Source organism: Pipistrellus hanaki (genome assembly GCF_964339955.1).
Source record: "Pipistrellus hanaki genome assembly, chromosome: 14".
Classification (NCBI taxonomy): domain Eukaryota; kingdom Metazoa; phylum Chordata; class Mammalia; order Chiroptera; family Vespertilionidae; genus Pipistrellus; species Pipistrellus hanaki.
Genome location: NC_140516.1, coordinates 51,093,191 through 51,117,306, shown reverse-complemented (window position 1 = coordinate 51,117,306; position 24,116 = coordinate 51,093,191). Strand labels below are relative to the sequence as shown.

Sequence of the window (24,116 nt, the reverse complement as noted above, 5' to 3'; positions counted from 1 at the left end):
ATACTTGAAAGGTGTTTTCTTCCTGAATTTTCAGATCTTTGTTTGTTAGTTTGTTTGTGGGTTTTTTGTTGTTGGAGGATCATATTTGAGCTTAGAATTGTATAAAACTGTAGGGTTTTTCAGTTGGATACGAAGATAGACTGGAGATATCTTTGGCAAGATAATTTTATATGAGAGTAGTTGATAGATATGTACAGAGACTCCTAAGAATTTCAGCAACAGCTTATTAATCTATTCTGTTGGTTCATACCATCCATTTTTAGAAAATCTTTGTAGCATAATATAGAAAGGATGTCTTTGTAAAACGCAGTTCCGTTTTTTCTGTTTGCTGCTTGCGTGCTCTCATTGTCGGTGTTTATTCCTGTTCCGATGGCACATCATGCCCTCATCATAGGTACGTGTTAAAACAGGTACATACTGTCATTCACAGCAGTCATGCTTCTGCAGTCGGATTTTACGAACATGGCACCTCAGCTGCAGGAATCCGGTCTCCACCGTCCCTCAGGGTCAGAAAGGTGGTTGATGTCCATGACTCTTAGTTCAGGTGGATCAATATTCAGGACCGCTTTGTGTGAGCTAAGCATTGACTCAAGAAATACCGTTAACTTGAAAATTCACCTAGAAGATTCCCGAGACCTTGCAAGTCCGTCTGTCTTAGTCTGTGTTTAATACAATGAAATTCTAGCACAACGAAAGATGCCCTGTGGGGAAGACTGAGTCTGTGTCAGCATTCGTTCTTTCTGAAGATGCCGTGTCTTTTAAATCTGCGCTTCACTCACTCGCAGGTCCCTCGTCGTGGTCCACTTCTGGGCGCCATGGGCTCCGCAGTGCGCTCAGATGAATGACGTGATGGCAGAGCTGGCCAAGGAGCACGCCCAGGTGTCCTTTGTGAAGGTACGTCCTGCTCCGTGTCCTGTCTGGTCAGAGTTTATATGAGCTAATGTGGAAGGAATGCCACATGCTTATAATGGAGGTTGGAATCTGTTATTTTTGTAATAGTCTATTCTTAAAAATCTTAAAATAGTTTTGCATTTCTCCAGTATCAGGAGTGTAAAACTCACCACACTTTGCCTACATGTGTCTTTCCCTATGTGTGAGGGGCGGACAGGACCAGTACAGAGCAGGATGGGTCACGGGGGAGGGGCAAAAGCAGACTAGATCATTCACTGTGGACAGTTGTGATTTTAATAAGGATTTTAAAGGAAAATATCAGCAGACACGTTTCATGGACCAGGTAGGTGTGGTGTGGAAAGTGATTGAGGAAAGGGGGTCCCAGGTGCTGGGATCTGGGGGGTGGGGAGAGTTGCTCTCTGGGCTGGGCAGACCTGCAGGAGACACGGAAGGTTTTTCTGACTTGTTCAGGAAGCAGAGGACAAAGGTAGCCATCTCTCTTGCTCTCTGTGTTTGTGCTGTGTACTGTGTTACATGCTGTGTATTTGCAGTGTCTCTCAGATGGGTAAGTACTAGGAAAGTGGTAATTGTGGCTCGCTTGGTTTAGACACATTGTTATTCAGGACTTAGTACTGGGTTAGACAAAAGGCTAGCATGTGAGTTGAGAGTCTTAGAAATGAATTATTGGGAAGAAGGGCACACTCTGTATTCAAAAGCCTGGATCTTTAGGATTTAAAACAAACAAACAAACTAAAAATCCAAAGCCTTATTTCTTAAAACCAGAATTTATTAGTTCATAAGCCATGTTGACAAGTATACCTGTACATAGAGTTAAAAATGACATCAGCTGGGTTTGTACGCCATTTGATATATAAACTGAAAACAGAATTTGGACAGGCTAATTCATTTGTACAGCAGGTGTATAATTTATCAGACAGTTTCTCTGCAGACAAGTGTGCTCGGAATAGGTATTGCAGTTAGGGGGCTCAAAATCAAAACTGGGACGCTGTGTTGAGCAGGCTCATCACACGCTTTCCCGTCAGTCCTGTTGTCCCCCCCCCCCCCAGTAACTGCTCGCATTAATTTTGTATGAATCCTTCGTTATGCAGATAGAGCAAGTGTGAATATAATGGCTAGCTTTTTAAAATTTAAGGACTTATTTAAAATTCCAATGAAATGTGTAACGTAACCTTAGAATGTAACCCTAAAATGTCCCATATAAATAATGGAAGGGAACATTAAAACTGCATGTTTGGTCAGTGATAAAAGATAACGATTACAAGTGAAATGAATGATTAAACATTTCAATCATAAGATTAATCAAGATGATGGTAATTGTTGTAAGTCTGCTTTTGTATGTCTAATGTTACCGGTTTAGGTAGCACGTTCATTGTTCCTGGCTGCCATCTGAATGATTTATTTAAAGTGACTCTACAGTTACTTCTCACATTGGTACCAGACTTGGCAGTGAGACTTTGAGTTGTTCAAGTGCTTAAGTGTCTCAGCAAGCCAAGGTCGGAAGCCCTTATCTGTCGGGGATACCTGAGCCCCACCGCACCTGCCGTTCGCAGGGAGGGTGACTGTGGGGGGGCGCTTGCTCCTCGCACAGGCTTCTGTCCCCGGACGGAGGAGGGCAGGGAGTTTGCATGGAGCTGTGCGGTGATTGTTCCAAAGGCTGCGATTGCCGAACCACCGTGAGCAAAGGAGAAAGGAGATATAGGCGAGATCTACGGGCATTTCCTGGGCAGAGCGGCATGTGGTTCATTTGAAAACAGGGTATATATTGGGAGCCTTTTGAACTTCTGGGCTATGGAACTGATGTTCTGTTACCTCTTTTTTTTTTTATTTTTTTTTTATTTTAATATATTTTATTGATTTTTTACAGAGAGGAAGGGAGGGAGATAGAGAGCATCGACCAGCTGCCTCCTGCACATCCCCTACCTGGGGATGTGCCCGCAGCCAACGTACATGCCCTTGACCGGAATCGAACCCGGGACCTTTCAGTCCGCAGACCGATGCTCTACCACTGAGCCAAACCGGTTTCGGCAATGTTCTGTTACTTCTGTGTGTTTTCATTTATTACTTAGTCTTTTTTTTTTTTTTTTTTTTAACTGCAGTAGTGTGGCATTTTTGACATGTGAAATATGGAGTTACAGAATATGCAGGTTAGCTTTTTTTAAAAAATATATTTTATTGATTTTTTACAGGAAGGAAGGGAGAGGGATAGAGAGTCAGAAACATCGATGAGAGAGAAACATGGACCAGCTGCCTCCTGCACACCCCCCAACGGGGATGTGCCCACAACCAAGGTACATGCCCTTGACCGGAATCGAACCTGGGACCTTTCAGTCTGCAGGCTGACGCTCTATCCACTGAGCCAAACCGGTTTCGGCTATGCAGGTTATCTTAAACTTGTTATTTTTAATAGTTGGATGTAAAGTTTTGTGACCATCAATAATTTCTTATTTTATAGATAATGGTAAAATATGCCTGAGAAAAGGTAGCATGTTTTTTTGGTCCTTGTTTGTGCTCACTGGGAGAGGCTTTCCCATCACTGAGTCTGAGTGCCCTCATTTCCCGGGCTGCTGGTGTGGGGGTGAAGGCCACATGGGGTCCACTCGCCTGGATCGGCCACCAAGTTCGGTCAGATCCTGAGGGTCTCATGTTTATAAGGGCTTTGAGGTGATACATGAGTTACTTCTATTGCTAAGCCTCATAGAAACCTATTTTATATATATATATATATATATATATACACACACACACACACACACATATATATATGTATATATATATATATACACCGTGTGTTCCTGAAAATAAGACATCCTCCGAAAATAAGACCTAGCACATGGAAAGATAAGACATCCCCTGAAAATAAGACCTAGCGCAACTTTGGGAGAAAAAATTAATAGACACTGTCTTATTTTTGGGGAAACAGGGTATATATATATACACACATATATTATTGATTTTTTACAGAGAGGAAGGGAGAAGGATAGAGAGTTAGAAACATCGATGAGAGAGAAACGTTAATCAGCTGCCTCCTGCACCCCCCCCACTGGGAATGTGCCCGAAACCAAGGTACATGCCCTTCACCAGAATCGAACCTGGGACCCTACAGTCCCCAGGCCTATGCTCTATCCACTGAGCCAAACCGGTTTTGGCTAGAAACCTATTTTTATTTAGAATAAACTTAAAACGTTGGTTTTCTAGCACTAACAAAAATGGGAATACATATTTATCATGTATCAGTTGTTTGGTAGATAAAATCTTTGAAGATAAAGTGCCTGGTAGAGAAGATGGGAGGAAGAAGAATATATAAGGCTTTTTGGGTGATGATCAAGTTGGGTTCCACTTGGGGTGTAAGTTGGGGTGTAAGATGATCAAGTTGTCTAGTCAGAGCCAAAGTCCAAATCAAACCCATGCTTTTATAGGAGTGGCCATTTTTTAAATTTTATATTTGATTTTATTTTAAAACATAAAAATGGTCTCTATTTAAGGTGTCTAACAATGATTCCTATCAAACCATTTTATGTGAAGTCTTTCCCATGTACCCTGAGGCTTTTTGGGGGCGGGTCTCTGAACTTGGTCTGTGCTGTTGGTCGGACTGTTAGGGAACTTGTTAAACTCTTGTTTTGATTGGTCTCTGGACTCGGTGGTAGGTGCTTGTGGGAGCTGTACCCTGCCATTTCTTAATTGCTTCCTTGTGCAGGTAGCTCCCCCTCCTCCCCGCCCCAAGTGTAGTGCACTGATGGTGCTGGGCTGTGGTTACCATGCAGTGCACTTGGGTACAAACATTCTCCAAGTCAGACTCCTCAGCCACCTGATTAGTGAGATTTTTCTGTTGCATTTCCTTTAGCGTTAGTCTTGTTTGTATAGTAGCTGCTGTACTTGCATTTTATATTCATTGTAACTTCATACTGTAAGATCAAGGGTACAGAAGGAGTTAATATACTTCCGTTTGTATTTTCTGATTTAAAAAAATAGGAATATTTATGGTTTGATTTATTCTTAAATGTGCAGCCATCTTAAAGATACAGCTCACGCTGTTTAATTTCGGAAGCTCTTGACAGTCAGTATAGATCATCTCTGGAGCCTGCACTGTTTAATTCTCAATGTCTGTGCAGATGGTGTGTGTGAGCAGACAGCATAGGGCAGCCTCCAGGGCACCAACTAGCTGTGCAGCTAGGTACCATCTGACCAGCCCAATTCCTGTTTTTCTCTGCCAGAGGATATTCGCCAGTTTATTTGGCATCTTATCATAAATGCCTCTCAGATACTTCTAGTGGAATTGTTAAATCTTAAAAACATCCTAGTTTTTATCTATGTTGTTATGGTAATAAAAGAAACCAATAAACATAGTTGATTAGCTGCTACTGCACTAAATTTGGCAAACATTTTTAAACAGTTATCAAAAATGTTAATTTAAATATCTATTTTGAAATTGATATTTGATAGACAAAGAATTTGATTTTGAAAATTTCTCCTGTGCTGTCACCGCGCCCTGCGTAGAAAGAGACCTCTGTGTGAGGGTTAACAAAACGTCCCTGAGTGCGGGTCAGCCTTCCCCCCTCAGCCTGGGAGCCTCATTGCCACGACTGGCAATTTTTCTTTCCTCCCTGAGCCCAGCTGCTCACTAACTGTCTTTGGACAAGTAACCTGTGCCCGCCACCTGTGAAGGTGAGCTGCATGCTGCATACCTGTCCGGGGTGTAAGGAGACTGCGCACACTCATGTAGAGGGCCTGTCATGACTTGTGACACAGAGTAGGTCTTCCATGAAAGATATCTATTATCCATCAAAGATGTCTTTGGTGTCTTCTGAATGTAGGTCATTATTAAATATTTATATACTTCGTTTCCATTTTCATTATGATAACTCATGTTTTACATTTAACAAAAATATTTCCAAAGACTTTTAGTGCTGCAAAGGTTTTTGAACTTCAGATGCCCTTGACATCCTGGAGTGGGGCTGTCCTTCATTGGTACTCCTGGCCCATGAGCAGCAGGAACTGCCTGTCACCAGTGCCTTTGTCTTTGTGAGATTGGTGTCTGCAGCTCACGGAGCGGGGGAGGGAGGCACACGTAGTGATCCTCTGGCTTCAGTGGGAATGTCAAGAGGCTTACTTGCTTCCCAGAAGAGTTTCCAGAAGGGGCCCTGCTGAGAACCGGGAATGTGAGAAGAGACCACTTTTTAAAAAATATATATATATTTTATTGATTTTTCACAGAGAGGAAGGGAGAGGAATAGAGAGTTAGAAACATCAATGAGAAAGAAACATCGGTCAGCTGCCTCCTGCACACCCCCCACTGGGGATGTGCCCGCAACCAAGGTACATGCCCTTGACTGGAATCGAACCTGGGACCCTTCAGTCCGTAGGCCGAGGCTCTATCCACTGAGCCAAACCAGTCAGGGTGAGAAGAGACCACTTTTAACAGCATACAAGACTTTGGTTTTACTTATGCCTTTTCTGGGTTAAGACCACATTATCTTAGTGGTCTTAGTGTAGCCCTTTTATGGATTTTACTTTTCTGTTAGAATCCAGTCATATCAAAGATGAGAATCTAGTGAGCCTACTCAATGCCCAGTGCCCAGTGTGCAGTGGGCATGCCACAGATCTCAGTCTAAGACAAAAGAGCCTAACGATTTGGCTCAGTGGATAGAGCATCAGTCTGTGAACTGAAAGGTCCCGGGTTTGATTTTGGTAAGGGCATGTACCTTGGTTGCGGCACATTCCCAGTAGGAGGTGTGTAGGAGGCAGCTGATTGATGTTTCTCTCTCTCCTTCTCTCTTCCTCTCTGAAAAAAAATAAAATAAAATCAACAAAATATATTTTTAAAAAAAGACAAAAGATAATGAATTGCCTTTGCTGCTCCTCGTTGGTCTGACTGCGGAATTGTGGGGAAAACACAGATGTGTCTCCGATTGTAGAGACTGTTCTAAAGAGTGTCTCCCTTGCTTCGTCTTCTCTTTGTTCTTTTTCCACTTTAATTGGACAGCTGATGCTGATTTAAAGTGTATGGAGTTTTTCTCATAAACACATTTAAAAATGAAAATAATTAAAAATATTGTTTCAAGAGGGTGTTGTAGAGAAAAATGGAATTAAGGGAGTAAAGGAGCACCCAGGAGCATACGAGGTGGGAGCACCAAACCAAAGACAAATGGCTGTGCCTCCGCTATGCCAAGGTTCGTTTGCGTAGATGTGCTGGATTGGTTAAAGCTCAGGCTGGAAATAGTGTTTCAAGCCCAGTGGAAATTTCTCACTCTGGGAAAAATACAGTAGTTATATTTTAAAAACTTTTTAACAATGTAATTTACCAATAAATTTTATTTCCTACAGGTATAATGTAAATACAGGTCTTTATTGGTTTTAAAAAGTTTATATTACATTGACGGTCCTAGGAGGGAGAAATGTAATAGACATCGGCTTTTCTCAAAATGCGCTGTTTTTAAATCTTACATAATAGCTCATAGTAATCGTGTTTAATTATTCGGAGATTGTGTTACTTAATGTGTTTCAGATGCGCGCATCCGCTATCACAGGGGGTCTTGTTGAGGGGAACTGTCGCACAGCGTGCGCTCCCCTCAGTTCACAGGCATGCACGTGGGCGCGTGTACCAGCAGCCGGGAACCTGCGAGGTGTCTGCTTCGTGCCCAGCAGCCTTGCAGGAGTTAAAAGTAAAATTTATCAGACATCAATAGTTTATTGAAGAAATACTCCTTTTTGCTTCATAATTTGCAGAAGGCTGCAACTGTCAGTCATGATGTACTGCCTCTTGAAATTAGTCAATAGAGCAAACAGCAAGAATTGCTGTGGGCAGAAAATAAGCACTGTAATCATGACATAACTGGGGTCAGTGATTTATGGATTTCAATATAGTAGTAGCTGCATATGATTGAAAATTTACTAGGTCACTAGTGCACCAAAAATTTTATTCACAGCCTGCGGGCATCTTTTGAAATGTGCAACAAAATAAAAACCTCTGAACCTGTTTTGACACCGCAGACTCAGTGGATGATATGCCAGCCCAGTGAGTCTCATTTAAATGTAAATGTGTCATAAACTTTTGTACTACACTCTTTAGAAAAAACGTCACCTACCAGAAGGAATAATGCATGTGAAACTGATTTACATATTGAAGTTGTCAAAAAGGACCTTTTTGTAATCAAGCTTCAATTCTCTTATTTTAAAGTTGGAAGCCGAAGCTGTTCCTGAAGTATCTGAAAAATATGAAATTAGTTCTGTTCCCACGTTTCTGTTTTTCAAGGTAAGGATGAAGCTGGCACAAGAGAGTCTCCATCTGCCCTGGGCCGTGGGGTTTCTGTTTTGGTTTCTGTACCCGCTCCCCTGGCCCCTGACCATTCCCATTGGGTTGTTCCTGCTTTGTTTCTTCTCGGAGTCTCAGTGTTTGCTTGTCCTGGGGGCCTGGAAAAGTGACTTGGGTTGGAGGTCCAGCAGCCAGACTGGACCTTCTTGAGAACAATTCAGACACATGCTGTGGACCACAGTGTTTCAGGCGCTGGGTCAGAAGTTGGTTGCTAGGGCGGTGTGGACGGAATGAAAGAGCGGGCTGGCCCGGTTTGATTAATGATTCCTTTATGAAGCCATGCGGGTCTGTCCTGAGGGCCCCCGGGTGTTACCACAGCCCCAGATGCCTCCTTTCTACTTGATAAAGGACGCGTCCCAGCCCGGTGGGAGATCTCTCTGTTTTAGGTGGGACTGATCTGTTTGAGTTACAGCCAGCCCAGTGCTTCTCAGGTAAATGGGAATGTGTCCCTGAAACTCTGTACCACTCTTGAAAAGCATCAACTGCTTGAAGGGATTTGATATTTGAAAATTGACAGATGTTTTCCTAGTATGTTCCCAAAAATGAGGGGGAAAAAACAAGAACAGTTAGTTATTTCTAAAATTGAGATGCATTGCAGGCAATTGGTAGTCAGATTTCTAAAAAGTTCTCCAGTAATAGTGTTGACCCCTTTAAAAATTGACTAGAACTATGGACTCATAATGGTTATAATTTTGGAGCCTAAAATATAGAGGTGACGGAGGAATGCCTCACATACTAAATGGGTTTTTTAACTTCAGAATTCTCAGAAAATTGACCAATTAGACGGTGCCCATGCCCCAGAGTTGACCAAAAAAGTCCAGCGACATGCATCTGTGGGCGCCTTCCCACCCAGTGGGAATGAGCACCCCAAAGAGGACCTCAGCCTCCGCCTGAAGAAGTTAATCCACGCCGCCCCCTGCATGCTGTTCATGAAGGGGACGCCGCAGGAGCCGCGCTGTGGTAAGAGCTGCTGTTCGGATCCTGTAACCAAGGGCCTTCTCCAGGATGGGGCAGCTCGGAGCCCACGCTGGTTTCAGCCGTGCCATCCTCCTGGGCTTGTTCAGATGCCTCCAGAAAGTCAGGAAGGTTTAAAGGTTAGGAAGTGAATTAGTCTGCACTACAGACTCAGAACATGGGAACCAAAAGGCACCTTAGAATCATCTAATTCCAGATCGTTGCTGCTTGCGGAGGTACCCACAGGCGTGAGGGCAGCTTGCCCACGGTCTGTCTCCTGGCTGCAGAGTTGGGATCAGCTTCCTACTGCACACTGCCCGCCCCGGAATGGCTTCCTGCCTGCTCCGCTCCCTTTGCTGCTCACAGCTCCTCTGGGCTGGCATCCCCCTTCACCCTCCTCCAGCCGAGCCGTTCCTGAGCTCGCTGAGTTTGCTCGTGTTCCTGTGTCTGCCCTGGGACTGCTGCCTGCCAGGTCTCACAGCATCTAATGACTGTGTTTCTCACCCATCGCTGTCATTTCGATTTTAGCTTCTGCTCATTTAAAGATTCCTAATTCTGTGTCTCATAGTCACTCTTATTTTCTGAACCTCATAGCTGCTTGTGATTTCGTCCTTAAGTTTTACAGTTATTTGATGCCTCTGGTATGGGGCTTACATTGGTTTGTTTGTTTTGTTTTTTTTTTTGTACTATGCCTCGCATACAGTGTGATGCTGCATAATTGAGCATTTAATGCCTTTGGATGCGCTGCTGAGAATCTGAGTATTTGTTTCAGCTGCATTGGAGGGATTGTGTGAGGAGGGTGCTATTGGTGGGATTACTGACTGGCTGTCTAGGGTGACCATGAAAATAGCCAAGTTTCTAAATAAATTCAGTTATAAATTCTTCCCCATGTGGTTAGCAAATTATATATTAAATTATGAAAATGTCTAGTTTAAAAATACAGTTTCATGATGAATTCTGTCCTAAAAAGCTACAAGAAAATAATTTGTCTCTCAGTTCTACTTGAACAATTTCCTTGCCAGCATCCACATGCCAGGCGGCCTGCTGCTCACGCACTGAGGCTGACCTGTCTGCCCAGCGCTGGCTGCGGGGCCTCGGGCGGCCTCTGGCAGGTGCTTGTTTTCAGTGGAGGGCACATTGGTGTACTTCCTGCCGTCAGGCATGGAGGTCATTTCTGGACTTGCTGTGGTGACAGTAACAGGACTTAGAACGCCAGCCCAGGCCCTCTGAGTCTGGAGCGCTGCAGACCTGGCGGCACAATGTGGGGGAAGCTGTGTGACAGGTTAGACCTGGTGAACCTACAGAAAACCGATAGCACGCTCTCTTCTCTGGGATCGAACGAGCACTCTCTTCCTCTGTGCTGGTGAGGGCCTAAGGAAACTGGCAGGTGGGCTGACTGAAGCTGGAGGCACCGGAGGGGAAGGCCAACTAGATGTCACGAGGTGGGCTGTGGTCCCGGCTCTGCCCCTGGCCACCCGCCTTGTGACTGGAGGTGCAGGCAGCCCGCCTCCTGTGCCTGCCTTTCTTCCTCGTGGAGGTGGGGGCGGGAGTGGGGGCCAGTCTCGGAGATCCTTTTCAGTTCACTTAGAAACAGTCCTTTCCTGCTTACATTCCTTTATTAGACTGACTGCATGCCGTGTTCATGGCTATTTTTATATTAACTGTCAAAGTGGCATTTAGAAGACGGTACAAATAACAAGTTAGAATAAAACAAAGCTTTAAAGCATTTCAGAGCAATCTGAAAAACACGATATAGACAGATATTCAAGATCTAATGAGGGGCCGAAACCGGTTTGGCTCCGCGGTGGAGCGTCGGCCTGCGGACTGAAGAGTCCCAGGTTTGATTCCGGTCAAGGGCATGTACGTTGGTTGTGGGCACATCCCCGGTGGGGGGTGTGCAGGAGGCAGCTGGTTGATGTTTCTCTCTCATCGACGTTTCTAGCTCTCTATCCCTCTCCCTTCCTCTCTGTAAGAAAAATAAATAAAATATATATTTAAAAAAAAAAAAGATCTAATGAGGAAACTAAAAGATGTTTAGATACCAAGGGTTTAACAAATTCTTTATAATTTTTGTATCTACATTTTTCAAAAATATTTTTCAATGACATTTGACATTCAATATCGTTTTGTATTAGTTTCAGCATGGTGGTTAGACATTCATATACTTTCCAGAATGTTCCCCCCTGATATTTCAAGTACCTGTAACTACATTTTAAAAGGCTTTTCTGTTTCCTGATAGTCTGGTTTTTGCTACAGGTCTTTCTGTCCCATTTGGGAACACATTGTGCAGTTTTGCTGTGTTCTCTAATAAAATACCTCGCTGAGGATGAATTGGGAGGTGTTTATACTCCTGCCTGCACTGCCTTCATCAGCTCTGCTCCCTCTTCCAGCTGTTTCCTAGAGGATCGGGTACCATTTCGCCCTCTTCCTGCCGGAGCCTGTGCTGAGGGAAGTAGTTTTGCTTTTCCTTAGCATGTGAGAGGGGAAGCCAGGCAGACCTCCTTTGTCATGGCTGTTGGTGGCTGGTACTTCTGTGTTTTCACTGAGTTCACTTTGAAAGCCCTCCCATCGGTAATGACCAGGCTCCCATTAATGCCTCTGCTTTTTGACTAGCTGGCTCCCACCTACCTCACCTTTAGTTCATCAGGAAAAACGTGCACAAGCAACACTAACTTTGTATCAAGGAACCTGGACAGCTATTTCCGGGTCTGCCCTGGCGTCTCCCGGGCTCTGTCTGCGGAATGCCAGTGGGTCTCAGTCGACAGGATTAGCTGTCCTCATCTGTGATCCGAGGAAGACAGGACCGAGCCGTCGTGTGTGCGGGAGATGTTTGCGAGGGCCGAGCTGTGCATCTTCTTACGCAGAATGTAATATCCTCCAACACGCAGTTAATACGTTAGCTGGGAATTCTTTTATCTATTTCAGCGAGCAGAGCTTTTAGCAGAAGGAAAGGTGTTGGAACCACAGTACAGAAATTTCTCCTGCAGTGAGAGTCATCTAATTGGGTTTTACCTTTTACAGCGGACAAAAGCTTCGGAGCTCAGGAGCGTCTGCAGGGCCTCACTGTTGTTAGTGATGAAATGTGGCAGGTGGGCTTGTTATTCACGGCTTCTGTCGTGGTAGAAATGACTCCAGGTAGAAGGGGGGATTCTGTGGCAATTAAACGCTTTTCTGCTTGTAAATATCTTTATTGCATGCACGCACGCATGCATGCATGCATTTTTCTTTAAAAAATGTGTGTAAATACTTTGTTATTAGAATAAAGCCTTCTTACTATTTTATCCTTAAGCATAACATTTCCAGCCAGCCACTTTAACCCTTAGAAATGAAGCACCACCAATCAATCTTTCTGGTCTGCATGTAATTGCCTGAAGCTAAAATAAAGCTTTTTCTCAGCCAGTTACAGTAGAAACGAGTTAATATATTGGCAACAGAATAACCATGAGCAATCAGCCGTTAGCTGTTTACTAATGAACTCCCAGATGAGTGAAAAAATCTCAGAGTCAGTGTTTTACTTCAGGCGGTACATGAACTTAACACTTCAGTTGTAGGAAAAGCAACTTCTATGCTATAGAAATAAATATAGGGTGGCAAAAATAGGTTTACAGTTGCTCCCATGGAAAACAATACAATGACTGATAAATAATGCAAGAATAAACTGTGTTTCCCGTGCAGCTGTAAACTCCTTTTGTCCCCCCTGTGCTGGTACCTGCTGTCAGTAGGCTGCGGGCTGGGAGGTGTTTGGTTCTCACTAATAGATCCACAGCTTAGTGGTGAAGGTGTGTTTGCAGGGCATCAGATAGAGCCTGATCTCAAAACAATCTGTTCTTTGTTTGCTTGCTTGCTTTGTTTTCTTTTTTCTTAATCCTCACCAGAGGGTATTTTTCCTATTGCATTTTTTTAGAGAGTGGATGGGAGGGAGGAGGAAGAGAAGAGAGAAGCATCAATGTGAGAGAGACACATTGATTGGTTGCCACCTGCATGCACCCTAACCTGGGCTGGGATCAAACCTGTAAACTAGTTATGTGCTCTTGATGGGGAATCGAACTTGAGACCCCTCAGTGCTCAGGTTGATGCTCTAACCATTGAGCCACTGGTCAGGGGTGGAAATAATATTATACTGAATTTTATGATTCAGTTTTATTTATTAACTAGAGGCTGGTTGCACGAAGAGATCCGTGCAATAGGCCTTCTTCCCTTGGCTTCCAGCACTGATTTTCCTCTGGCACCCAGGACCCAGGCTTTCACTCTGGCCAGAGTCTGCTTTCTTTGTCTTTGCTGCAGACTCAGGTCAGAGTCTGCTGTCTTTGTCTTCGCTGCAGACTCCAGAGTCTGCAGTCTTGTCTTCACTGCGGCACTCCACTCCTGTAGATCCTTTTGCCCTCCACCCTCCCACTTATAGCAGGCATCCTGCCCTGCCTGGCCACTCTGTGCCTAGAACAACTGGGCAGCCGCTGTCTTTGGCCTTCTAATTTGCATATTCACTCTGATTGGCTGTGGGCATAGTGGAGGTATGGTCAGTTTACATATTTGTTTATTATTAGGTAAGATAATTGCAAGCATTGAAAACACTTGGGAAGAATTAGCTTACAGAAAGAAAAATATCTTCTTTTCAGACAAGACCAATAGGTTTATAAAAGACTGATATTCACACTCTTATTCTTCATTGCTAATGTAATCCTAAGAAAATTATGTCAAAAAAGTATGGAACAAAAATGTGTCACTAAAATGTAATAAAATCATGGAGCATAAGATTGTCACTACAGTGTAGGGAAAAAATCACATAACATTCTTGAGGGAATGTAAATAGTTTAAAAAAAGAAACTGAAGTTATGACACCAGATGAGAAAGAGCTCCCTCAGGTTGACAGTTCATATGTAACAACAGGGGATAGGGATAGCTTTGAAACCCAGTGTGGGAAGTATCCCTTTTAGACTGCACAGAACACATTCACTTGCATATATTTATATATATTGATTTTTTACAGAGAGGAAGAGAGAGGGACAGAGAGTTAAAAACATCAGTGAAAGAGAACCATCCATCAGCTGCCTCCTGCACACTCCCCACTGGGGATGTGCCTACATCGAAGGTACATGCCCTTGACCAGAATCGAACCTGGGACTTTTCAGATCGCAGGCCAATTCCTCTTTCCACTGAGCCAAACCAGTTAGGGCTCACTTGCTTTTTAATTTCTTCTATTTAGAGGGGCAAAGATTGAGAACTGCTGAAGTGGTTACATGGGAAGTAGTAACGGACAATCTGAACCGAGTCTCCAGAATGGGCAAGCAGTGGTTAAAAATGACTGTTGTAGCGCTCTGTCCTCGCCAGTGCTGGTTCTCACAGGGGCACAGGACAGCAGAGCTGGCAGGGTGAGTCCCGGGTCCAGGTCAGTCCCCTGATTGATGGGCAGGGCTTGAGGCTCTGCTTTTTGGCTTGTACTGTTTCTTTTACAACAACAGCAAAAATGTGCCTGGAAGAGGAATTTTGATACACACACACACACAAGAAAAATTCACAAGGGTATTAAAAAGTTAAATCCTGTGAACATGTGGTATGTGGTTCGGCATGAGATAAGGGGGTCTTGGAATTTGTTTTCTCTGAAATCATTGGTAAAGCAGAGGCAAACATCTATGGTTAGTACATACGTGTACTCTGAATTCAGAGTTGTGTGTATGTGAGAGAGAGAGAAACCAAGTTTTTTCTTTCTTTTTCTGAATGCAGGTTTCAGCAAGCAGATGGTGGAAATTCTCAACAAACACAATATTCAGTTTAGCAGTTTTGATATCTTCTCGGATGAAGAAGTTCGTCAGGGCCTCAAAACCTACTCCAACTGGCCCACTTACCCTCAGCTCTACGTGTCTGGCGAACTCATCGGCGGCCTGGACATCGTGAAGGTTAGGATTGGGAAGGTGGATGGCTGGGGGTTTTCATTTAGAGCGTGGTTTCCTGAGTGCTGTACACGGTCAGAGTCAGTTTCTTAAGAACTTCTCCCGGTAGCAGGCTGAGTCTGGCACATGTGAGGCATTTCTGAAGATGATTGGGACTGGCATTCTGTGTTAGGTGTGGCCAGGGCCTACCTGTAATGTTCCTTCATCTTACCTGTGTTTATTTCAGGAGCTGGAAGCATCTGAAGAACTAGATACAATTTGCCCCAAAGCCCCCAAATTAGAGGAAAGGTAAGAGTTTCAAATTGTCTGTCATTATTTTTAAAAATAGTTTTAAAATTCTCAGCCTAGCATTGCCTTACTGTTCAGAAATCAAAGGTTGGTCTCATGTGCCAAGCTCGTCATTCTGCTGTTTGCAGTCAGACACGTCATCCTCACGCAGGACGGTGTGATTTGGACAGCGGAGTGCTGGGTGTCAGTGTGATGACTAAGCGGAGGGTCTTTGTTTTATAGAAGCGATACTGCTGCAGCGGGGCCACCCCATTTTAGTTGTGTCTGTGCTTCTGAGCCAGGGTCCAGCTGTCTGGATGTGGGGTTTTGTCACGGGTCCTGCTCACAGCATAGCTGGTCCTTGTGTTTTCCTACACAGGCCTTGGCGCTGCGGCCGTCCCTGTCCTGTCGGGCACTGGCGTGGGAGCGGGAGCCAGGCCTGTGCTTGCCGGCCGGGCCGTGCGGGCGCCCCGTGCCTCCACACCCTGAGACTTAGCGTCCGGAGGTTCCGGGGCTGTGAAGTCTGTCTGACTCGTTTTATGAAGCATCTCAGTCAGCTTTTAGACATTTTATCTTACAGAAATTTTGGACTTTGGCCTGTAGGGAGACTTAAAGGAATTTTTATTGTAATAAATATGAATTTAAGTAAAGGTTTGAGAAGGAATTTCTTGTGAAGTGTAGCGGCATATCAGCCATTCATCGTGGGGAGTGGCTGGGCTTCAGTTTGTAAGGTAAACATTCTCCATGTCATTGTGTTGCCATTTCACATTTTGAGAAATTTAAAAAAAATATATTTTATTGATTTCAGAGAGGAAGGGAGATGGGGAGAGAGAGAAATAGAAACATCAATGAGAGAGAACCATTGATTGGCTGCCTCGTGCATGCCCCCTACTGGGGATCGAGCCTGAAACCTGGGCCTGTGCCCTTGGCCACAATTGTACTGGGACCCTTCAGTCCCCAGGCTGATGCTCTGTCCACTGATTTGCCTACCCTGGAGTAATGAAGTAATCCTTTATAAACAGTTTTCCGGCTGTGTCCAGCCGGCCTTTAGGTGGCACGTTTTCTCCAATGATTTACGTCCTTTTTTGCCTTTTTGGTAAGAAAGTGGTCTTCCTTGTCCCCTTGTTACTCTGGGGTCCTCTGCTGAGAGCTTGGGCGGCCCCAGAGGCTGTGTGGCCCCAGGAGAGTGCAGTGCACCTGCTCTGCTTGGGTTTGCTCTTCATTCGCTCTCGGTTGAGTGCACCCCAGTCTCTGGTCAGACCCGGAGGCTGGCCGGCTGGAATCAGGTAGGGAGGAAGGGCAGTGTACTTTTAGTAACAATATAAAGGGCTCCTGCGGGGCCAGAGTCCTGGGCTGGTGACATCTGTGGGTGGGACAGAGGGACCTGGTTGCTTCCCTGCATGCAGGTGGAGGTTACTAGGTGAGATTGGGATCAGCATCATGTTTCTCACTGTGTTTTGTTCGTTTGTTTATTTTGAGAATTAGGTAATCACACTCTGTTGAAAGTGTACATGACAGCTTTGTGCGTGATTTGTGGTTCCATTTGTGACAACTTTATGCTGTGAGGAGATCTGGAGCCACCACGAAGGATCCAGAGAAACAGGGGCAGGAGGTGAACATGCGGCCACGGGGCCAAGAGGATCTTCAGCAGCCACAGTCCCCACACTGGCTGTTCCTGAGGCCTGTTTCTAGGCGCTAGGCTAGCACGCGGATGTGCGCATTCTGACAGCAAGTCCGCTCTGGTGTTGAAAGATGGTGCGACGCGTTCAGCCTGAAGTGAAGCTGCTGAGTGGTGCTCCAAGACGCAGTGCCCCCCCGGCGGCCCTGTGGGCACTGAGCGGGAGCCTGCGCAGCCTCAGGACGCGGGAACAGGCAGGACGGAGTGCTGGAGGCTCCGGGCGGGCCCGTATCGAACAGTTCCTCATTGAGTTGGGTGTTATTGTTTCCTCAGCACTGGGAGCTGATGGGCTTAAATGGCAACTTGAAGGAACATTCTTTGCCTTAAGAAGCCACATTGTGCTTTGCAGCGGCTCAGGGAGAGCGTGAAATGAAGGAAAATGTCCGTGCATGTGCCTGTTTAAGGCCGTTCCGCGCGGTGAGCGTCCCTGCTGCCCCTCGGCGGGCACGCCGCTCCTGAAGGCAGGAACGTGGGCTGATAATTGAGCTGAGCCGTTTCTTATCAGTTTTCTCTCCTTAGGCTCAAAGTACTGACGAATAAAGCTTCTGTGATGCTCTTTATGAAAGGAAACAAGCAGGTAAAGAACTCAAAATGGTTTTCCTTGTAATTTCTTCTGTGGAAACATGGGCGGCAGGGGGACATTTACCGTCTTTTCCGCTGCGGCTGATGGAGCCGCGGAGGCAGCAGGAAGTTCTCAGGGCCTAATCGGTGCTTATGGACGTCAGACACGTCATCTGCGTCTCTGATTCCGTCCTCCCATCGCGCCCAGCTCCCCGGGCAGCACTGTCCTCACTTCCTGCCCGCGAGCTGCTGTCGGGACCATGACCGAGCCCACAGTGCAGTCTGGCCACCGCCTCCTGCATCCCGGAACCTCCTGGGCCTCGGGCTTGCGGCCTCAGACAGCCTTGTGTGTGACCCCTGCTGCCGCCTGTGTGCTCCGTGCTTGTGTGCGGAATGAGTGACATCGTTTTGGCATTTTTTTTTCCTCTTCTGTCACTGCACATTCCTCTTTTTCTAAAAAGAGCGTTCTTAGTGTTCATCAGATCCTCCAAGGGCTGCCCCTCCCTGGCTAAGAGCCGCTGAGAAGCCGACTTCACGACTTCCCTCCAGATGCCATCGCCATTGGCACTGTGGCGATGCTTTCTGGAGCTGCTTTGCCGTCACTTCACAGAGCCTGGCTGTACCTGGTGCTCAGAGCCTGGTTCTCCCTGGTGCACAGAGCCTGGCTGTCCCTGGTGCTCAGAGCCTGGTGCCCCCCACAGCGGCTGCGAGACCAAGGTCACAGGGACACCAGTTAGTTACAGAGGAACCAGTTAGTGTAGCTGTTACAATGGAAGCAGGACAGCTAGGAAATGGTCAGATGCATTTCAGCGTGTGATCCCCGGATGAGGGCCTAGATTCTTTGACTGCTCCGATGAACTTACTAAACAAAACAGAGGAAGCTAGTAATTCCCAGTAGTGGGAAAGCCAGCTTTTCTTTTTGGTGATTATTTTTATTCTTAAAACACTTTTTTTCTTTCTTTCTGGAAGCCCAGACAGTATGCGTGCGTTTGGGGACATAATCATTAGCGCCATTAAGGTGTTTGTGTGGCCCTAAGTCTCCCCTCAGGATTGAGGGGATTGAGACTCTGTGCATGAAAAAGTGTAAGATTCCCATAACCTCCAAGAAGTTTGGAACAGGACAGGGATGATGACGGTGGAAGGTGGAGTTATCGAGCTGGTCTCCGTGAGAGAGCATGGGGGTTTGTTCGGGGGACTGCTGACCACAAAGATGAGAAGCTGCTAGACACGTGGTTACAGACCCAAGTGAACGGGGGAAAGGGGTGCGTCTGAGCGATGTCTCAGTCAGTGCTGGAGGTGCCCCGGAGCCCTCACCCCTGGCTGCCCGGGATGTGAAGGGCCCTGAGGCGCGTACTCGCCCACCAGCTGGGCCAGGACGGAGCGGGGGACAGCCATGCTGTGGGCCGGGGGGAATGCCGGGCGTCCTCATTCTCTCTCTCTGCATTTAGGAAGCCAAGTGTGGATTCAGCAAACAGATTCTGGAAATACTAAATAGTACTGGGTAAGTCCGTCTTCTTTCTAAATGGTCTGTTTAAGACGTTCTAACTTTTTAGTTATTATCTAAATACATGTATTTTTTTTAAAAATATATTTTATTGATTTTGTACAGAGAGGAAGGGAGAGAGATAGAGAGTTAGAAACATCGATGAGAGAGAGTCATCGATCAGCTGCCTCTTGCACACCCCCCACCGGGGATAAGCCCGCAACCAAGGTACATGCCCTTGACCGGAATCGAACCCGGGACCTTTCAGTCCCCAAGCCGACGCTCTATCCATTGAGCCAAACCGGTCCCGGCTAAATCCATGTATTTTTATCTATGTATTGTTACACTGTTTTGTGACTGCTTTAAGGTAGATTACAATAGAATGTTCTGGCCATTGTCAAATTCCTGGTAACATGAAGGAGGTTCTCAGGCAGCAGTGACATAACTGTTGGTCTGCCTCCCGGAGGAAGTTAATAGCTGAGTTCTTTCCAGGCGTGAGGTGTGCTGGGGAGAGTGAATTATAGGTGTTTTCACTTCCTTTAAAAACACTGGATGTCTACGTAGTCCATAAAGCAGATGGGGCAAGAACTGGTCGATTGTATGAATCTGAGGGGGAGGGTAAATTACATGCAAGGTCCTTGCTGTTGATCTGCTCAGCGATAAGCTGTCAGGTGAGAAAATTGAGATTGATTTTTATGGTTAAAAACAGCCACTTTTACATGCCAATTATACCTCAATTTACAAAATTAAAACAAAACCACTCGGGGATATTTACACATGTCTTGTAGAGTTTGTCATGTGTTTTTGCTTATTTCTTTTATTTCACAATTGCTTTTTAATATAAGTTTTCTAATCAGAGCTTTAAGTAGATTCGGCAGCCCTATGAAATTATAGGGAAAGTAATCTTTGAAATATTTAGACATTCGTGGGGAGAGTTGAAGTAGTCGAATAGTACAGGTTTACATGCAGTTTTAGGGACATAAAAAGAAAAACTACAGATTTCTTAAAATGCTTGTGGCCTCTCACCGGGCAGAGTCTGGCCAGCCTGTGTGCTGTGTGCTGAGCCGTCCTGCTCCCTGCCTGAGGATGGCGGACAGCTGGCTTGGTTTTGGTCCTTATTTTTATGGCCCTTCCTCTGCCTTCCCTGGCCACAGCTCCACGGAGACGCACACTCCTTCCTGGCCCGCCTGGCCTGGGGCTCCCTCTGCTGGTTCAGGAGCCAGGACCGGACCGGTCTCCCTGCCGCTTTCTGTCCTGTATCTGCAGTCCCGAGGGGACGGGAGGGCAGCTCTTGGGGGCCTGGGCTTCCGAGCCTTGGTAAACAGGATGGCGCTGCGGTGGGCGCTGTGGAGCCTCTGCGGCTCTGCAGCGGGAACGCCGTGGTGAGGAGAAAGGAGGCCGGTTCTCTGTCCTTGCTCTGGTCTTGCTAGTCCAGGTTAACTCGCCATAAGGGTGGAGCCCCAGGTGCACGGTGAGGTGTGGACAGTCCCTTACACAGAACCGCTGGGACTCTGGGCCCGGGACTCCCTGGGTCCCTGACAGGTGGCTTTTTATCAAGACTGCTTAGCTGCAGATCTGCCTCCCTCCGTTCCCCTGAAGGAGACTCACCTTGTTAGGCCCTTTTTAATTCCTTTTGCTCTTTCCAACATCCCTTTTCTGGGACGTGCTGCTGGTTAACCCTGCCGTCTTTTTTTTTTTGAGTATTTCTGCGCCATGGATAGGTTTCTTAGGAACTTGTTTACTAAGTAACCAAGGTTTCCCCTGAGGGGGAACTCGGACTGTGTATGTGGCATTTTCTTTGGCCAATGTTTGGGCCCTCAGGCCTGGGCCCCGCTGACTGACTCCCTGACCACCACGCAGCCAGAGCACAGCACCGTCCTGGCCACGTCCATCCCCTGCCACAGGCGGCCTTTGCTGGCAGTGAGGGTCCCTGGCTGGTGAGGCCCAGCAGCCTCCGGCCATGGCCTGCGGCATAATGTTTCTCTTGCCCTTTAAGAAAAAGTGCCGGCCCCTGTGCAACCTAGTATTGTCCAGAGAAAAATTCAGACACGCTTGTGTCTTGGCATGACGTATTCTGAATAGTACCAGACGGATTAAAAAGTAAAATCGTTTTCGTTTTTCTGTAGTAAATTTTGTTGGCACCGAAATGGTTTATTTTCTTGACTATTTTAAAAACACAAAGTAGGTTTACAGTTTCTGTTCAGCACGGACTTGTCTGTTAAAATGCCCTCTCCTCTTGCAGTGTTGACTATGAGACATTTGACATTCTGGAGGATGAGGAGGTAAGCTCTGTCTGTCCCGTCCCTGGTCCCTGTCCCTTGCGGAGGGCCGGTGTCAGGGTCTGTGGTCCCTGTCCCTGGCGGAGGGCCGGTGTCAGGGTCTGTGGTCCTTGTCCCTGGCGGAGGGCCGGTGTCAGGGTCTGTGGTCCCTGTCCCTGGCGGAGGGCCGGTGTCAGGGTCTGTGGTCCTTGTCCCTGGCGGAGGGCCGGTGTCAGGGTCTGTGGTCCCTGTCCCTGGCGGAGGGCCAGTGTCAGGGTCTGTGGTCCCTGTCCCTTGCGGAGGGCCGGTGTCAGGGTCTGTGGTCCCTCTGTCCCTGGCGGAGGGCCGGTGTCAGGGTCTGTGGTTCCGCAGGTGCGGCAGGGCCTGAAGGCCTTCTCCAACTGGCCCACGTACCCGCAGCTGTACGTGAAGGGGGAGCTCGTCGGGGGCCTGGACATCGTTAAGGTGAGTCCGTGCCCGGGCACCCGAAGAGCTGGGGGTGAGGGTCCCGCTTCCAGTGGGGACTCCGGGCTGTCCTGCCGCCTTCCTCTCCTGGCCTCACGTCCAGGCATCCCGTGACCCTGTCTGTGTCGTCCCAGCTTGTCATTGCCCGTCCTGCCAGTCACCGCCCTCCCCGCTCACCCGAGTCCCAGGCTCTGCCTCGCTGTGGGGCTGCCCGGCACTGGCTGCTGCTCGGGGCCCTCCGGCTCCTGAGCGATGCCGCCCAAGCTCACCTGCGGCCATGCTCCCGCTGCATTTCTCCCACGGCACTCGGTCCGGTGGGACTGCCTGCACGATTCAGCTTTTCTTCGCCCTGCACCTTCGTTCCGTAGTTGTCTGTTCTTTGTATCCATCATGGTCGCAGTGTCTGGGAGTCACCTAGAATATTCTAGCCAGAAGCGTTTGCTTCTGCTCCTGAAGTCCTCCTGTGCCTTCAGACTCCCGTTGTTGTGATTATTCTGATACTGGAGGCCCGGCGCACGGACTTTGTGGGAGAGTAGCCTTCGCAGCCGCGGCTGCCTGGGTCCCTCCCTCGCAGCCGCGGCTGCTGCTCGGATCCCTCTCTCAGCCACAGCTGCTGCCCAGATCCCTCTCTCACAGCCACAGCGGCTGCCCAGATCCCTCCCTCGCAGCCGCAGCGGCTGCCCGGATCCTGCCGCTGCAGCCCCGGCTTCGTCCTGGAAGGACAGCTGGAAGAATGTCGGTCTAACCGGCATAGTACCGTTTACCACAGAGAGCTTTTCTCAGGCTACTCTTTCCTGCCTCACATGCTCTTGGGTGACATCAGGTCACTGTGGGCAGGAGCCTGAGCCGCAGTGCCAGCCTGGCCCTGTGGTTACTGCCTGGCTCCCGAAGGGAACCTGCAGATGCGTTAGCCACACCAGATCCCCCCTGGGTCTCAGAGGCTGGAAACTGGATTCCTTCTCACACTGTGAGCACATTTCAAGGGGACACGGTTTCTTACACGTCTTCTGGGACTCATTCCCTTCTTTGTTGGCTTTAAACTCCTGTTGGATTTTCGTTGGCCTTGACTTTTCTTCTAGAATTTCAGGTCTAGAGGTGCGATGGCACCTGTGTGCAGCAGACACTGTGAGGGACCTGGCCCCCGGGGTGACAGTGCTGGAGGGGGCCGTGGTGGGTGCGGCAGGGCCTGAGCAGGGCCTGCCAGGCAGCGAGCTGCTCCTGGGCCCAGGCCTTTGTTCTCTGCCTGGACTTCCTCCGAGGCCACCTCTCTGGCTTAAGGGAAGGCAGGTGGTAAGAAGTACTGCTCCTCGTTACGTGGGAGGTGAGAGCTGTGAAGCCGCACTTGGTAAGGTGAAGGGAGCCGAGCAGGACCTGCGTGCCGTCGGAGCTGTGGTCGAGGTTTAGGAGTGCGGCCTTGGAGGGCAGAGGCTGCGCTGTGCGCAGGCGCCTCCTGCAGGCTCCCGGGTGTGACGTCACACTCGCAGGCCAGCCAGGGAGGCCTTGTTCTGGGAAACTGCGTCCTGCTGGTGGAAAAAAGGGCTCACTTAGGAGCTTGTGAATAACCCTGAAGCAACAGAATAGGCCTGCATCTGTTCCTTTCCACAGGTATTTTATTTTTCTAAAACACAGAGAGTCTTCAGACCCAGACTCTCCTGAGCCTGATCCTGTCTGAATGTTTTATAGCCGGTACCTCAGCTATCGGTAACCCTTGGGCCGATGCAATCAATAAGTCTCATTTAATTCTGCAGCTGAGCCGCACGCAGCTTCTCTCGGCACAGAGCAGTGTCTGCCGCGCGGCTTGGTGCTCCTTGCTGGGAAGGAGGAGCGTGGAGGGGGTCTGTGGGGAGGTCTGGGAGCGGCCCCCGGATTGGCACGCTGGTGTGTTCCTGCAGAGCGGGGTTCCTCACCTGTGTTCAGTGAAAACCGGGTTACATTCCCGGTCTGTTCTGGCCCCTTTAGGAGAGAGTGCTTCTCTGGCGAAGGAGCGACTGACCCGAGGAGCTAGAGTCAGTGACCAGTCATCTCACGTCCTGAGAATGGGCTGCTGAGCAGTATGGACACACGAGTGGGTCTCAGCTCTGAAGAGCCCACTCTGGAGAGCGTTTGGAGCCCGAGTAGTTAGGCCTGGTCGCCCTGTAAACTGTGCCGGGCCAGCGCGCCGCTCCATGCGCAGCCTGAGAGGCCTCGCCCCGTCAGGGGGGGCACAGCCCCGGAGAAGCAGGCGGGCGTCTGCCCGTCACAGCCAGGACGTCCCCCCTCCGGTCTGCCCGAGGGCGGCCTCCCGGGCGGCGCTCGGACGGCCCTGCGGGCCTCGGTGCGGCGGGCGGCTGCTGTTTGTGGG

At 47.9% G+C, this 24,116-nt stretch overlaps 1 protein-coding gene across 2 annotated transcripts in view; it reads left to right on the top strand.

The window, feature by feature from the left end:
- GLRX3 (glutaredoxin 3) overlaps nt 1-24,116 on the top strand; it is a 29,071-nt gene that overhangs the window by 4,096 nt on the left and 859 nt on the right. Inside the window, exons 2-10 of one of the 2 annotated variants that reach the window (XR_014796821.1) lie at nt 786-894; nt 8,087-8,161; nt 8,980-9,181; nt 14,897-15,069; nt 15,290-15,351; nt 17,528-17,585; nt 19,018-19,070; nt 21,295-21,391; nt 21,666-21,775. Coding sequence is in view for 1 of the 2 variants with exons in the window: in XM_084904599.1 (XP_084760725.1) it covers nt 786-894; nt 8,087-8,161; nt 8,980-9,181; nt 14,897-15,069; nt 15,290-15,351; nt 17,528-17,585; nt 19,018-19,070; nt 21,295-21,334; nt 21,683-21,775 (865 nt within the window). In the remaining variant the exon portion in view is untranslated. The remainder of the gene's footprint in view (nt 1-785; nt 895-8,086; nt 8,162-8,979; nt 9,182-14,896; nt 15,070-15,289; nt 15,352-17,527; nt 17,586-19,017; nt 19,071-21,294; nt 21,392-21,665; nt 21,776-24,116) is intronic. The other variant, XM_084904599.1, reaches the window with a different exon arrangement.